The following is a 17,657-nucleotide window of genomic DNA, read 5'->3' as shown; positions in this document are numbered from 1 at the left end:
GCAAAATATCTTGTCCAATTCAGAATGGGGAAACCCAAATCCAGATACAAGAATTGCTTCAAACAGTAGACAGTCAAATAAGTCTTAGAATATGGGGCTACAAATTATTGGAACCTACTTTGGTTTTAAATTTGTTAACAGTCTTGCACAAATTTAAATAATTTCACTTGTATAAAATTTGCCAGACTTCAAATCAAGCTTCAAGTCTGTTTTAATGTTTTCAAATAAACTTGCTATCCTCTCAAAAATATAAAATAGCTAACTTTTGGTGCAAGTGTTGAAGTTATCATAGCTTCCAGGATACATGCTCAATGTAGACTTGGACCGACACCTCTTGAAGTTTAAGTTATTCAAGTATTAACAGCTTTAATAAGTTACAACATAAATTAGATTAAGATTTTAAACCTAGAATAATATTAAAATTTTCATTTTTATGAAACTTACATCAATAGTTAACCATATGGCTCTATTTGTTCTACACTGGATCATTTGGAAAATGCATTTTGTATTTGCTGCATTAGTCCATTTTGATCCAGGATAGAGTGCAAAGGCAGGAAATGGAACATACATAAGTTCAGACAACATCAATCAGAATCTACCTTTAGAATTATTTATTGAAAGAAAAGACTTCAAATTAGCACCATCAGGGTTGGCAATGTATTTAGAGTGAGGAGGGATGTTTGACAATCAAATTAGTGACCCTTCCAATGAAGTTTCTTAAATCTTAGTAGAAAAACCCCAATCATTTATTTTGATTATACATTATCATTCTTCAAATAGTAGATTGGAGACTAGATGTTGTCCAAAGTGGCATAGGAGGCTCGAGTTGACAGCCTTTCCCAAACTGTACAGATGGTGTACTGAACACGACTCACTTGTTCTTACATGACTATGCTTTTTTTTTAACTACAGGGATGCAAAGCATAGATGAATAAATGGAAGAACAAAGATCTAAAAAGCTTTTTAGTTGGAATAAGGATTCTGTCCCATTTTAGAAACAAAAGCACCCTTAAAAAGGTCAAAAGCAAAAGTTGCTATAACCACACTCCCACAAGAGCATTGAAACATCTTTATGGAGCTACATTTCAAGTAAACTATTGCTCGTTGGCACTGAGCAAAGGGGCAGAGAAAAATGGTTCAGTTACAATAAGCATCTACAATCTAAAATTGGAGAAACTAGTATTGCTCTTAAATAGAATGAAAGCATAAGGTCTCACAGTAAGAGTCAAGAGAAACTTAAAAGCTCTTGAATTTAAAATAAAATTCCTAAACTTTAAGAGGGGCCTGAGTGCTCCTGAATTTTCATTATAATACAGACAATGCAAAACAATGTTTTACTGTCTTGAACTTATATGACATGCTCTCATTTAACAAAGTACCATTACTGTCCAGGATGCAAAAGACTTGTGAATTTTGGAATAGTTGCCAGAAACTGAAATTTCAAACTGTCAACCTTATTCACAGGAATTTCAAGCTGTAGTGCATGCTCTGTCAAAAAAGTAGTGACTCATGCTACAGTCACACACTGAGGGCACCTACTGCAGTGCAGAAAATGTGATTGCCTACGCCCAAGTCTGACCAGAGATAGTACCCACTCATGAACAAGGAAAAAATTGTGATAGTGTTCTAAAATCGTTCCATGAATGTTGTGAACACAGGAGGTGTAATACATCTATAATGAATATTCTTGCTCTTTTGGATCCAAAGTATTAAAAAATAGAAAATGGATCAAAAATCTACCAATAGTGGATTATAAAACAGGTGAATATGCCAAGTGTATACTAGTTGCTGATTCTGCCCACTGCCGCTCTTCTACTTCAGTCTGCTCATTCAGACCATCAGCAAAGAAATGCAGCAACTGGAAGTGCAAGTCTTGCCCCTTAGTTTTTTTTTAAAAATGCGCTCAGCAATGGGTATATAATGCGATTACCAAAGATAGTTCACTGTTGGCACCGCATTCAATGAATGGTAGTTTATTGAAGATTGCTGTTTGCCATTTAAATCAGAATAAACTTTCTACCGAAGTATCACCATTGGACATCACACAAGAGTCTCCCTTGATCCTGAAAGCACCATCTTCTTAGAAGACTATTTTGTCATTAACAGAAGGCACTATTGTTTGTCTAGAAATTTATACTAAGCAATATAAAAATCTACATTCTGGATTGAGCGCACTTCTGACTATACAGTTCAAATACAATAGATGGTAGAAGTCAGGATCTAGAGGGATGTAATACATGAGTGACCAAGAAACCTGAATGGTGGGGGATCAACCGAAACACTTACCTGTAATTGCTGTGACAGAGTGTCCCTCTGTGCTTCCAATTCCTTAGCTCCTTCAATATCCTTCTTCAGTCGCTCAATTTCCTAAAAAGAAAATCAACATTAGTGATATTGAAAGCTGTTACTCCAAGTGAACGTGCTGCTACTTACACCAGTTTATTTTCCTTCCACATTGCTTACAGGAGCAAAAATACTCAAATTTTACTGCCAATGGGATAAATTAAATTGAACCAAAATTGAAGCAGCAAAACCAATTAGAAATGAAAAATAAGCATATATCATTTGTAATGACACTCCTATTTTGCATTCCAATGCTGTTCCAATTCCACTCCTTTCATTGGGTGCAATTTTGGGCTGCGCAATGGCACTGCATTTAGGAAGTGCTGCGATGCCATTCTTCACAGTAAAGAGTGATACATTTGTGCTTCAGTAGGCCAGTGGATATTTAAGGTCCTATGTTCTTCTTCAGAGAAAGAAGAAAGAATTCTTCCAGCGTCATGGTCCACATTTTCTCAGTAATGAACACTGGAATTGGAATCAACAAGGCCCAGCTGTTTGCAAAATGGCTATGTTCACTTCTATAACAGTGAGCATATTTTAAACGTCTGTAACATTTAGTACTCTAGGACCCAAAGATGCTTAATGTGTTATACAAATTTAGTCATTTGTTACTCCATGCACCATAAGCTTTATAACAATTGTAATTTTACATTTGTAGATCTAAATAGATGTTGCAAGAAATTAAGTTATTAGAACTGGTTTCACACCTAAGAAAGAGAAGCAAGTGTCTTTTCCCTCGTCCTTATTTTTGAGAATTGGACCATGGAACTCCATTGGATTAGGCCATAGACTTCTATTGGATTGCTCCATATTTATAGAAAAGTGACTGCAGAGGTTTGCCATGTTCTTCTGCTGTACGGCTGACCAGCAGTCATTCACTAATATATGTCTGGTGGCACGGTGGCTGAGTGGTTAGCACTGTTGCTTCTCAGCACCAGGGACCTGGGTTCAATTCTCAGCTCAGGTGACTGGCTGTGTGGAGTTTGCACATTCTCCCCATATCTGTGTGGATGTCCTCAGAATGACTCTCACTCAGAGTGCTCCAGTTTCCTCCCACAATCACAAAGATGTGAAGGTTAGATGAATTGAACATGCGAAATTGCCCAAAGTGTTCAGGGGATGTGTAGGTTACATGCATTAGTCAGGGGCAAATATAGGGTAGGGGAATGGGTCTGGATGGGTTATTCTTCAGAGGGTCAGTGTGGACTTGTCAGACTGAAAGGCTTATTTTCACACTGGATGGATTCTAAGATTAATCTGTTTGGACAAAATTTGCTAATAAGTCCTGGAATCGGACTCAAAACTCAACTTCTGGCACAGAGCTAAGGACACTACTACTGCGTCACAAGATCTCTGGGACATGAAAGTAATGACTTTAATTGTTCACATTTATTCTTAATTAATTTTCTCAAATGAGCACTGAGGGACTCCAATTAGCGCACAACCATTGCATTTGTCAGTATAGAATAAGGTTCTAAAAATCTGAACAGGCTATTTATGGTTATGTGAAGAAATTAAAACTATTTATCAGAAAATCAGGTATTGATTGACAAGACAAAAGTATGTAAAAGGAAACAATTACAAAACTATCAGAAAAGTGTTATTAATATTACTAGAATTTTTAAAAGACCGGAATGAGACCTGTGACAAGAGAAACAAACACCATTTTGGATAGTATGATTCTGTGTCAGACATTTCCATCAACAGTTATGGCAATGCTATCTACCGTCCTTCCCCAGTCAAAATCAATAGTAAATACAAATTTGCTAAATATGCACTATTTTGATACCCACTGCTGAAGACTTCTACAGAATGGTTCTGGAGAATTGCAGGATTATGTTATGGACTGAGCCCACATTTTAAAATTACTCAGCAGTTTGCCACTATCAAATATAACAGTCACATACTGGTATCACCATGAGTATAAATTTTGGTATATAAAGACACCTCAATTTCCTCATTAAACTTTAAGTTTCTTTAGCAAGTAATGTTAATCTGACTGTAGAATTGTAAAATAAAGGACAGAGCATTTTACAGATATGAAAATCCAGATACCCGTGCACAGGTAGCAGGAAGAAAATTGAGAATTTAGCAGAGATAAATGGGTGGATAAATGTGTTTAGGACGTGTTTTTGTGGCATATACACACTGACATGGACTTGGTGGGATAAGCAGAAATTACAAATAGAAACAATTCCTTCAGGTAAGTCAGAGTCACATGATTACAGGAGAAGAACAGGAAATTTCCTACTCCAGATCTTACTGATACACGTCAAGTGAAAACAACAAATTTTAAAATACTTGTGCATACAATATTTATTAAATGCTTTGAACTGTGTTAACAGTAAGTTGTACTTTGAAGTTCAGCAACATGCAAATAAGTAGGTAGATTTGGTTTCTATTTAATCAACATCCCTTTTTAAATCCCATGAGATATGCATCATGTACTTGTTTTGAACTTTTAGTGCTTGCAAAATACTTCAAATAAATGGTCATGACACTTACTAAACCATTAGTTCAACATGATAGATCATATGACTATACACTTAGCTGATCAAGGAATCCGAACAATTTCTTCTTTTAAATATAAATGAAATCATAATCTTGAATTTGTGCCTGATGTTGCAATCCGTGTCAATACAGGAAAGGAGGAAGGTATGTTAGACACTTACCTCCTCTTTGTCCTTCATTTGTGCCTCTAGTTCTTCTATTGTCCTATTCAACTCAGTTTTATGTGTCTTAAGCACATTTGCCTGACCACTCAGGCATTCAAGTTCAGAAACCTGAAATTTAGAAAGTCAAAATCAGGAAGCATATTTTTGACTGACGGAAATTTGTTATTCCAAACAACTTGAAATTCAAGCAACTTGGAAAAATCACTATTCCCATTCTATTATTCCAAAATTAAATGTTAAAATGCGCAGTGCTGTAGAAATGCTAAATCTTATTCATTCAATACTCAAATCATTACCAATTAGTGAAAACATCAAAAAATGAAACAAACATTTACAAATGTGCAAGCTCAACTCAATTTTCTTTATTATGCTTTATAGATTAAATAGACTAGTTTATTATTCTACTTAACTATTATTCTCATTAGATATCAGTGTGCAACTAGAAAAACAAAAAGTGGCTTAGTGATTTCTTATTCATTACTTTAGTAAAAACTTTAAACACAAGAGGGCAGGCTAACCAAATTGTAAACTAGACCAATTCAAACTTTTCTTGGTAGCTTGTTTTAGTCCAGAAAATATTCATTTCAGACCAAATTCCTCCAAATGACATTAATCTACAATGTAATACTTGTGCTAGCTACACACACTGGAATTACCTGGTGCAAATTCACAATTCTTGCTCATATTTTGATGATATGCTTAGTTTATGGTATGAAGTGATCAGTCCACTTCTTAAAAACTTTAGTAGGAATTAGATGCGTTTTGTTCAATATAGATGACAATCAATCCCCCGGCACATGCTTACTACTCATATTACAAATGGTCAAAATATATTAAGGTCCTCATTCTTTCAGAATTTTGGACTTTGATCTGGCCAAAAATTTGGATAATTCTTATCTCCAGTATTATTAAAAGTTGTTCTGATCATGTTTATTATAAATAATTGCTATTCTGAAATGAAACATTGCTCTAAACTCTTCCTATGAATTAATATTGTAAATAAATATTGACAGGATGTGGTTATTAATAGCCAGGCCAGTTTTCAGTTTGGTTAGTCTGACCATCCCTAATTGCCCAGAGGACAGTTTAGTGTGGTGGGTCTGGAATTGCAAGTCAGCAAGTCTAAGCTTTAAGGATGGCAGTTTCCTGACCCAGAAAAGATAGTAAACCAGATGGGTTTTTTCCATTAACAACAGTTCCATGGTTATCTTTAACACCCTGGTTCCACATTTTTGTTGAAATGAAATGACAGGATTAGAACCAGAGTCCCCAAAACATTATCTGGATCTGAATTAACAGTCCTGACTTCCCTATTGGGAATGTTATAACATTCCAGTCTACAAGCAAGATCAATAATAATTCTGGTATTTCTGCATACCTTATGCTCAATTTTTAATAAGCTTACAGCTTATTTTTGGCTAAATGAATTCAGCACAAGTACAAAACATTTTGTCCCCAACTACACAATGCAGGGGCCAAATATTTCAGTTGGCAAGCAAAGTTATGATGAATACGAGTGCATATTTCACATTTCAGATACCAGTGGGCCAACTGTCACCTGCACCACCTTGAAGTACAAAATGTAGTCAAATCAGCTTTATAATATGCATATCATGTAAAAAAAAATCTAAGAACAATAAAAACATCCTTCAACAAATCCTAGCTCAAGGATTTTGACCGAAAACTTGACAATATAGAACAATGCTATTGTGGAATAGTTATTCTTTATTTATTCTGCAAATCAATTCTTACCTGTCATCTCTCATGAATGAGAAATTTTCACTTTTGGCAAGTGTTTACACAGAACTTCCATCAACTACTCCCACTTTCCTGGTTTAGAAAATTTATAATTATGTAGTGTATTTTCCAATACATTGTTCTGTGCTCTTCCAAGGACTAGCTTGTCATTAGAGGCCATGTGTTAACAGTAATACAAGATATATAACTTGCAACCCAGCCTACTGGAATTGTTCACTGTAAACATTACTGGAACAAGACTGGATCTCAGCTGTCCTCCTACTTTTTGCATGAATGCATCTTGCCTCCTCATAACAGTATTGTGGACTGGTAACTTGGCATTACTGGAAGGAAAGCTAACACTGTTTGCTCAACCAATGTACAATATGTAGCTGCTGCTTCAATACTAATTTTTTCAAAAAATCAAATGCACAGGCTTTTATATCTACATTAATATCAACAGAAAGATGTACAGGAGACATGATGATTTGCATGGCCCTCCCATCTAACTGCAACAAATGATCAATTCTGTATTTTTTTTAAACAAATGTTCACAAGGCTTTAAGAAACAATTTCAAGTGATGTGAAATTGCCCAATAATGTCATCCTAATCTGAAATCTATTTAGCCATCATCCAAATACCAAGGTTTTCTCTAAAAGTAAAGTTCAATGAGGATCTGCATTTGTTCTTTATGCTCTACAAAATATTATTGATTTAGACCCATGAGATAAAATTTCAAGCAATTGAAGTTTACCATTTTAAGACAACAGCCAACAGCTGAAATGTGATTACTGACAGATACAGCAACCACAGTTGTGGAAGTATTAGAAAGGCACACTTAATTCACTTTATGCTGGTAAGAAACATTGGAGAAAGTGTGTAGGAGGAAGAATGAAAAATGGAGACTAATTGCCATGGCTGAAAATGCAATTATATTCTAGAGATTCAAGGGAGATGAGCTGCATATAAACCTTGGCAGCCAGGCCAATATCCAGATTCAAGGTAGTCAAAGAAAGTGTGAATTGGCTGGTTCAGAACCCCAGCTGTGTTCCTTGATTGACATTCACAAGATTAAGAGCTCCCTCACATGTTGTTATTGGACAACTAAGTTAACACTGAGAAATTCCTCTGATATGGAAATTCCCTGGCAGAGAGATTATAGATCACCCAGATAAAGTAATTGACCAACAACATCTTTAAAACAAATTACATCCTATGCGAAGGTTATCCAAGACAAAAAGATCCTCCAGCAGACAAATGGTCCACAGATCTGAATAAGAGTCAACAACCCTCAAGGGTGAGACCTAACATTCTTAGAACACAGAACATAGAAAAGTATTGCACAGAACAGGCCCTTTGGCGCACAATGCTATGCCGAGACTTAATCCTAATGTAAAATTATAGTAACTTAACCTACCCACCCCTCAACTCACTGTTATTCATGTGCATGTGCTTAAACATCCCAATGACTTTGCTTCCACCACCTCAGCTGGCAACTTCCATGCATTCACAACTCTCTGCATAAAGAACCTACCTCTGATATCTACTCTATACCTTTCTCCTAATATCTTCAAATTCATCCAAATGCGAAAAGTATACATTTAAGCAAAACATAAATGGTCCAGAATATCTGAGAAGTCATACTTTGGGGAGATGGGGTGGTTGTAAACATAGTATACCTTGTAATGCATTATTTGTAATGGATTAACTATGGTGGGGGACACAGACTAGATGCACCATATAAGAATGGCTTAATGCTCATGTTATAACAGCCCCACCCATTCTCCTGATGTCACAGACTGTAGGTGGTCTACTCTCTCCTTTGAAGTTAGCGATACCAACTCACCAAGATTCTAGCAATTATGCCTGATCAAACGCAGCTCACACGCAATAAATCTTAAAAACAGTGTCACCTTTGTACAATGGTGTATCCTTTACCATTATTCACTTGTTAGGCCAAAACAAAGGAGGATTTGATGGCAATGAACTACCATAACCAACCTTTACCCATTACAACATACTAAAAAAGCATCAAACCACAAGTTCTCATTTGACAAAATACCACATATGCTCAAGCTCTTTGCTACATCATCTGGCAAAGACAGGAGTTATCAACTTCAGACTCCAAAAGAAATCTGGCCTAGAGAGTATTCTAGAAGAGAAACAGCTAGGCACAAAGTGAGATGCTGAATTTAGCAACTGCTGTTGAATCTTTGAGTGCAAACTGCAATCCTATCAATTAATCCTCACAGTATGGGAGGAAGTTATATCAATTTGAGAAATTATCAGTCTTGCTCAGTTATAGATTGTGCGCTGAGAGTGTACAGCCAATCTTTAAATCATCTTAAATCTATACACAGCCTGTTTGGAATAACAGAAATTCACAAGAACACAAGCAATAGGAAGAGGAGGAGTAAACCATGTCACCTGTCAAGCCTGCTTTGCCATTCAATACAATTGTGGCTAATCTTGACTTTTAATACCAGTTTCTTGACAGTACTCTATATTGGTTAAAGCACAGCAGGTTAGGCAGCATCCAAGGAACAGGAAATTCGATGTTTCGGGCATAAGCCCTTCATCAGGAATGTCAAGGGCTTATGCCCGAAACGTCGAATTTCCTGTTCCTTGGATGCTGCCTAACCTGCTGTGCTTTAACCAGCAACACATTTTCAGCTGTGATCTCCAGCATCTGCAGACCTCATTTTTTACCCAGTGCTCTATATTCCTTGAAACACCAAAATACTGTCTCTCACAGCCTTAAATGGATACAAATCACAGACACCACACCTGAGGAAGAGTTGCAAAGATTGAAATCATTTGGAGTGAATTCATTGTTCCTTATCTCAGTCCTAAACAACCAACCCCTTCTCCCGAGACAGTGGACACAGTGTCCACTTCAAGTACCTACAAAATCTTAGACAGTACAATAAGACCACCTTTCATCCTTCAAAGTACCAGGTACAGATTCAATTTGCTCAACTTCTCAGGACATCCCATTCATCCCAGGAACTACATTTTGTTTTAATTTTCGCCACACTAGCTCAATGCAAGAATAAATTTTCTTAAACATGGAGACCTAAACTGCACACAGCAAAACCGCGTACAATTGTATAAAAGTTACTGTACTCCAAACTCCTTGCAATGAATGAAATAATCTAGTTACATTTCTTGGTAATGAAATTAAGAATGCAGTGCATTTAAAATTAGACTCATCATAGCTGTTAATGTAAACATATTTACAGTAGACAATACCTATGCAGTGTACCAATACATACTCGTTTGTGTAGTCGCTCTGCCTCATCCTGGTAAGCTGTAAGCTGCTGCTTCCACTGTTTTACATTGGCTGTAGATTCCAGTAATGCTGCTGTAAGTTTAGCATTGTTGGTTTTTAACGTTGCCAATTCAGACTCCCAATGCTTTCCAATTGTAGTACTAAATAAAAGCACAATTCATTAAAGCATTGCATAGATTTTCATGTAAAAAAAAATCAATTTACAAAGATGTTACGACATTAAAAAAATTCAGCAAAAACACAGATCAAATGTCAGAACATGTTCAGTTTTCTTCCTTCCAATTGCCCAACAACCTCCCACCCTTTCCTAATGCAACTATCCAATGCCAACTAATCAACATTTCTTCCTGGTTGCAATGCCACTAAACAATGGAAGTGGTTTATTTTATTCTTCCCAAAACTTCCTATCTTGAAAACTTTCAGACTTTGCAACCTATGAAAAGTAATGCTGTGCTGGCATCTTCATATACCTTTCAAACAATCTTGAATGTTGGCTTCTGGCTACAGTCATTATACGCAAACAGATCTCCACGTTCAGGCCTTACATTCCTTCCCCAGCTGTTTAACCTCCTTTTCTGGAAATGCCTCCCTATGCCTTTCATACCTCTGAAGATATGAGTTTGTTGTGTTTTAAGGATTAACTCTGCAGGTCATCATTTTGCCCTTACACATTAAGATTTGACCTGCATTGAAAGTAAACTATTGTAGACATTCTGAAGTGAACAGCATTTATGAATCTTCTGCAACTTCCCATCTGCTCTACAGCTTATAGAAGGAAATACACAAACTTTGTAACAATAATGACTAGCTTGCAAATACATCATGGTCATTGGCATTTCAATTAGGTCAGGTCAGAAAGAGTAACTCCTACAATCTGCCCATCTGTGCTCTGAATTCAATATTAGTTTAAACTCAAATGATGCAAAACTAAAATAGGTCAGTTTAAAAAAGGCTATATGATTATTGAGCACAGATTATGTATGACTGGAAGCTGTATATCAAATAAGCTTGAACACATTAAACAAATAACATTTCCAAGTATGAAACTTTCTTAAAAATGTAAATATTTTAAATTGCTTTACAACCACCACCTGCAGAAGCCAACTACACCCACAAGCTTATGGTTCGATCCTAAACGATTGCCATGGACACTGATAGGCAATCAGTACCTGGAATAGCTGATGTAGGGAACAAAGGAGGAAGTGGGGAGTTCATCTCTTTGGAACGAGACAAACAAGCAGTTAAATTCTGACTTTGAAGATGCAAAAAGTGGCAGTGGGACTGCAGGGAGTGATCTCAAATTGACTCAAACACAGCTCTCCAAATGTCAATAATGGAGGTATTGTACATCAAATCTACTGCTTTGATGTACAATACTTAGCCTACATTAGTATGCCTTATCCATTGTTCAAGGAGATACTTTAGTTTACAAGTTCATTTCAAACATGCTGCGTTCCCATTCATAACTGGGAAACAGTAGCATCGAAAATAAAATGCCAAGCAAAATAATGTTTAGAAATTAGAATTGAATGATTGTGAAAGCACAGACATCAAAATTGTGATGCTGACAGAAAGTAAAGTTAATAATCTATATCTATAGGAAAAAACGCACTTCTCCAATCAGAATGCACTTCGATAGCATCAGAATTTCGTAAGAACACGGTTTGACTTCCTGCTTGGAGTCCTTTATCAAACTGGTATTGGGTAACAACAGCCTACACTTAAAGTTATGGTCCAGAGTTCTCACAACGGCATTGGCACACATTGTCCATTACTGCTTTGTTAAGCAAAAAACATTCCAAAAAGCTCTACGTATGTGCAGTAAACTAGGAAATTTGAAGTTCTACAAAAGGAATTTTAAGATTAGGAAGAAGCAGCATCAAATGACTTTCCTCTATGTTTACAAAGGTTTACTTGTATAAACATTTTTGAATGGAAACAAAATAGTTAAGATTACAAGTATGGACTTGCCTTCCTTCTAGTGTTCAAGGTCTTCGAGGGCATTGATAGAGTAAATAGGCTAAATAGTTTTCAATGGCAAAGGTTCAATAACTAGAGGGCATTTAAAAATAGTAAAAACAACAGATGGGAATTTTTTTTTCTCAAGAAAAGATATCCTGACTTGGAATGCTGTCCTTGAGGGGTGTATGGAATCAGCATCAAATACAGTTTGCAATAGGGAATTCTACAAGTATTAAAGAGCGCTGAGCTCTGGGAAAATAGCTATGTAGTGGGCCTAATTGGATAGTTGCTTGAAGACCAAATGCCAAATTGCCTCCTTCTGTGGTATATCACAATGCTTCTAAACTATTCCCAGATGTGCGTTTGTTCAATTTTGCAGTAGCAACTTGATCTCGATTGATCTGCTTTTCCTGAATGGAACAAATGAACTATTGGTGCAATGCTCATTTTTGGCTGAACACTTATTGGTTATTTAAGCCAAACATTTTCTGTGTGACAGACATAATATTCACATCCACAGCAAAATGTAAATCCAACAGAACATGTTCAGAGAGAGAATATTTAAACTAAGTTCTTCCTGGCTATTCAAAACAGATTAGTCTAATAAGATGCTTTATTTTCTCAAAATGGCAAAAAGTACCAGTTTTGCCACAGTTCACTACGCTATGCACTCAAAGTAGTTTTTGTGGAAAATTAATCAAAGTTAACTCAAGGCAGTATGAAACAATTTTAAAAAAGATGAGCCACTTAACAGCCATAAAAATAAGTTTTAAATACACTAGCTAAACTTGCAGAATTCAGGAAGTTTCTAGTGCCATTACACAGTTTGATACAAGATTGGAAGTAATACTATGTTGAGACAGTTCACATGTCAAAGATACGTATTCCTATTCCATGAGTCTAAGCAACAAAGACCAATTGATTATTGACTCTACCTGGCACTTGGCTCATCAAGCAGTTGCTTCTCAAGCTTTATAAAATAAAGTTCAAAATTTTTGGTCAATCCAAGACTCAGCACTTCCCATTTTTGAAAAGCTTCCTCAAAATCTTTCATACTCCAGAACAGGGAAAATATAAATCTCAGCATATGGGCAGCACAATGGTTCGCACTACTGCCTCATGATGCCAGGGTCTTAGGTTTGATTCCACCCTTGGACGACTGTGTAGTTTGCAACTTCTGTCTGCATGGGCTTCTTCTGGGTACTCCATTTCATCCCAGTCCAAAGACATGCAGGTTAAGTGGATTGGCCATGCAGTTACAGGGATAGGTAGTGGTATAAGACTCTGGGTGGGATACTGTTCAGAGACGTGGTCTGGATTCTGCATCAAATAGCCTGCTTCCACACTGTATGGATTCCATGAAAAAGGCAGCTCAACTATACAACTGTACAATTTTGGAAGTAGATGCCATTCTTCTGAGGTTTCCTCTTACTCATCCTATGTCTAAATATATTATGCTACCAGTTAAGATTTCCGACATTACACTAACTATAACATCTCACATTCCTTAAAATGTCCCTTTTCCCTTTATTTTTACTTGACTTTATTTTGACTAGAGACTTGAAAAGCACAAGCTCAGCAAATTGATTTTGATTTTTATTGGTTCAATTAAAAAACATGCCTTAAATCTAGGTTTAAGGCCTTGGATTGTTGCCCTTGCTCTTCATTTTAAATGGAGAAACTAAAACATTGCCCTGGAACCCCAATAGAAAAGTTTTAAAGTGTAGAAAACAAAAGTTTAGTAAGCAGATTTTATTCATTGCTCTTGTATTGGAGTAGCCAGAGTAGAATAGCAATTACCTTGGGACGAACAAGATTTTCACATTTCATGTGCTTACCTGTGAGTGAAAGGCAGAGAACTCTGGTTAATTTCAGCTCGTGCATCAGAATCTTGCGTTACATCTTGAATAGACCTTTCATCATCTGTCCCATTGATACTCTCGGGTGTCAAAGGTGATTGCAAGTCGCCTCCTGCAGATTCCTGTGAAGCAAGAACCTCAAATCAAAATCAAATCATTCTGAAGGAGTCATTGTTTGGCTAGAAATAAAATACCAAATGCAAAGCTTCCAAATTAATCCCAGTCAGTAAATGAAATTATTGGTCCCATGTTGGGTCAGTCTTGCACCTTTGGAATGATTATACAGCCACCAGTTACCCTTGGTAGACAGGCAGGAGGCTGGAAGAACCCAGTAAGGCAAGCAGCAAGTGGTGGAGATGTCAACTCTGAAGGTCCTGAAGAAGGGTTGCCCCCAAAAATGTTGACTTCACCTCTTGATGCTGCCTGGCTTGCTGTGTTCTTCTAGGCTCCTGCCTGTCTACTTTGGATTCCAGTATCTGCAGTTTTTTTTGTCTCTAACTAGCTACCCTTGACCAGCCTTTCCCTCAGCACCTCAAAAAACAAAATCAAGTTTTACTGAGAACTATTGAGTCTGTCATAAGTTTGAAAGGTCAATATTTCTAGCCACAAGTCACAGTATCACATGACATCAAAATAGTCCAAGCCTTGCAGTTTGGGATAGGATGAAGAACAATCTAGACTGTGAAGACAAAACAACCATTTTCTCATGACACAAGTAGTTTTCAAAATGCTAACAGCTTATTGGATTCATTAGTCCTCATATTTACAGTAACATGCTTAATTTTAGACATCGCAGTTACAACTTATAAAAAAATCCAACTTTCATCCACTTGCACCACGGAATTTAGCTCCTCCCTGAAGTCAGTTAATAAATTTTGAATATGTAGAATCTTTGATATTCAGGCTGGATTTAACATCAAGCATTACATACTTTTGCATAGTTCTTGCAGGAGGGTAAAGACACTCCCTTCGATGTATTTAGATTGAGAAAGCAGCTTCATCTTTTCATTTGTCAAAAGAAAGTAATCTGCAATTCATTTGGCTTTTTCTTATTTTGATGAACAGTTATTCAATTTCTTCATGAAACGATACTGAAGTTGCTCAACTATGCCTAATTTTCCAGACTCTTAAGGATTAGTTTTAACCAAGCAAATCGGAGTTTCACACTGCAGGATACCAAGTCCACATTTCTGCATTGCACTACACTACATATTTGTGAAACATTAAAATAATAAAACTATTCCAAATGTCACATTAGTTGTATAGTCATGACTACTTTTTGGTGAGTTAAATTTCTTAATATAAAAAAGGTCAAAATATCACCTACTTGTATTTTTAATAAATAATGTATCAATTGCTCACTATTTAAGGGTTAATGGATTTACACATTTCCATCCCTTTGCTCCTTCTTTGCCTGGACTTATTTACCCAAATATCAAGGTAAAGCTTGGGAAAATGAGAAAGTCTGCAAGAGCTTTCTTTTCCTCATCTATTCAATGCCCTATTCTTCCCAGATTCGCCACTATCAGCCAATTACAACATGAACCCAGATTAGACAGAAGAATTCTTGCCACAACCACTGGACATTTTCACACTCCCTCTATGCCACAGGTCTCAATCTCAATGTTTGCTGCAGCACTTCAGAAAGTGCTTTGTGTAGTTAGGCATATTAAGTACCAAAAGTTGACAAAATCAAGAATGATATTTTCCTAAAACAAACTTGCAGGTCTGGTTCTTTTATCAGACAGACATTCTTAATGGAACAGCATTCATTATGGCAGGATTGGGAGTTTTAGGTTAAGCTTCATGTCCTGAGGAAATTGAAGAAATACATGTTTTAAACACTTGTATATGTTGGGTAATGGAGTGCATAATAGGTCAATACTAATTTTCAACAAACACTTGACTACAAGCACCACTGTGTTCAGAGACTGCTTGACTATGGATTTCCACCACAAAATTTTGAAAAAGCTGTTAAAATAAACAACCATTGAAATGTTTAAGCAGTTTCTTTTCTTGCATATTATTTATTCTAACAGCAGTTTTTGATTTCTGAGGTATTTATTCTATCTCAACATGTAGTCATGCCCACCTGTGAAGGCGTACTGGTTAATTCCATTTTCTCCTGCATTTTCTCTTTTGCTATCCGTGCTGCATCTTTAAATTCTTGGAACTTTTCTGCAAACTAAATTGGGAAGAAGTTTTATTTTTAGAAAATGTAGCTGTAAGACAAGAATACTTCAATATATCAATGTATAGCCATGCTTTTTTAAAATTGTCTTCTTGAACAACAGTTATTACTTTCATTTTTCAGCTGTAATATGAAGGAAGAGATGTCAGCAAGAGCAACTCAGTTAGTCCTTCTATTAATATATTCTTGCATTTTCTTTCCAGGTAATCATCCAATTCCTTTTTGATATTTTGGATTGGATCTGATTCCACCATACTCTCAAGGCATTGCATTCAGATTTTAACTACTTGCTGGATATTAGCTCATGATAACTTTGGCTCATCAGTCTTCATCTTAAAATTAGTGTCCTCTGGTTCTCAATCCTTCCAACAATGGATAGACTTTCCCCATCTATTCTCAGCCAAACTCCTAATTTCTGGGATCACTCATGAATATGTTCTGTAATCATATCCATCATAAAGGAATTGACAAGTCTCCCATGCAGTCTGGTTCAGAAGCTAAGAGCCCATGGGTTCCAGGCCAATTTGGATCAATTATTGGGCTTGCATGAGGAAAGAGGGGGTGTTGGTTGAAAGTTGAGAGAGAGACTAGAAGCCTATATCCAAGTGATGTAGTGTTTGGTGCTGGGCACCTTGTTGCTTGCTGTGTATATTAAGCAATCTAGACATGAATGCCGGAGGCTTAACAGCAATTTCACAGAAAATTGGTGGTGGGGTAAGTATTGGGGAGGAAAGTCAACTAGAGGAGGATATAGATGAGCTGAACCATAGCAAAAGGATTCATTCCTAAAATGTGTGAGGTGATGTATGTTGGAAGGACAAACAAAGCAAGGTAGTTTCTGTTGATTGGTAGGATCCTAGGATCTGAAGGACTTGGATCTGTGTCCATGTTCTTGGATCCTTGAAGGCAAGAGAGGTGGACAAGGTGGCTAACAAAACAAATGGGATCTGTCAAGGCACTAAATACAAGAATAAAGTAGTTAAAATGGAGGATGTTAGACCAGAGAACTAGTGTGTGTAATTTTGGTTGCCACACAAGGATGCAATGGCACCGGAGAAGAGTGCGGAAGAGATTCACCAGGAAGCTGCTTGAGCTGGAGCAATTCAGCTAAGACACAGTCTTTCAGATGGGGTTGTTTGCCTTAAAGCAGAAGGAGTGGGATCTAACTCCAGTGTACAAAATTTGAGGGCCGCAGCCAAGGAGAAACTACTTTTCAAGCACATGGCCCATAGCTTTGAATGTTATGTCACTTCAAATGCTCATCCAAGTACTTCAAAAGCTTGAGATCTCCCACCTGAACTACCCTGCCAAGAAATGCTTTCCATATTCCCACCACCCTCTACATGAAAATAATTTGAGTCAGAGGCACAGAGACACGTTTGAGGCTGACAGCAAGAAATCAATGGTGTTGCCTCCCTGGTGCCAGGATCAAGCATGTCTCAGAGTACAGGTCATTCCTCAAAAGGGTAGAGGGACTAGCAGGTGGCACATTGGAACTAACAACATAGAATGGGAAAAGGGTAAAGGATGAAATTCTGAAGGTTGAATATAGGAAGTTAGGCAGGATTTTAAAAAGTCTGCATGAGTAGTAATGTCA

The 17,657-nt window shown here is 36.8% G+C and overlaps 1 protein-coding gene across 3 annotated transcripts in view; it reads right to left on the bottom strand.

Moving 5' to 3' along the window:
- homer1b (homer scaffold protein 1b) overlaps positions 1-17,657 on the bottom strand; it is a 95,799-nt gene that overhangs the window by 18,450 nt on the left and 59,692 nt on the right. For all 3 annotated transcript variants that reach the window (XM_060843547.1, XM_060843538.1, XM_060843554.1), the window contains exons 4-8: positions 15,962-16,054; positions 13,849-13,991; positions 10,032-10,188; positions 5,016-5,126; positions 2,287-2,367 (exon numbers count right to left, since the gene is read on the bottom strand). In XM_060843547.1, coding sequence (XP_060699530.1) covers positions 2,287-2,367; positions 5,016-5,126; positions 10,032-10,188; positions 13,849-13,991; positions 15,962-16,054 — 585 coding nt within the window. The remainder of the gene's footprint in view (positions 1-2,286; positions 2,368-5,015; positions 5,127-10,031; positions 10,189-13,848; positions 13,992-15,961; positions 16,055-17,657) is intronic.

The sequence above is a fragment of the Hemiscyllium ocellatum genome, chromosome 2 (genome assembly GCF_020745735.1).
Source record: "Hemiscyllium ocellatum isolate sHemOce1 chromosome 2, sHemOce1.pat.X.cur, whole genome shotgun sequence".
In the NCBI taxonomy this organism is placed as follows: Eukaryota; Metazoa; Chordata; class Chondrichthyes; order Orectolobiformes; family Hemiscylliidae; genus Hemiscyllium; species Hemiscyllium ocellatum.
The sequence above is the reverse complement of the archived record's forward strand: the minus strand, read 5'-3'. Positions and strand labels throughout refer to the sequence as shown.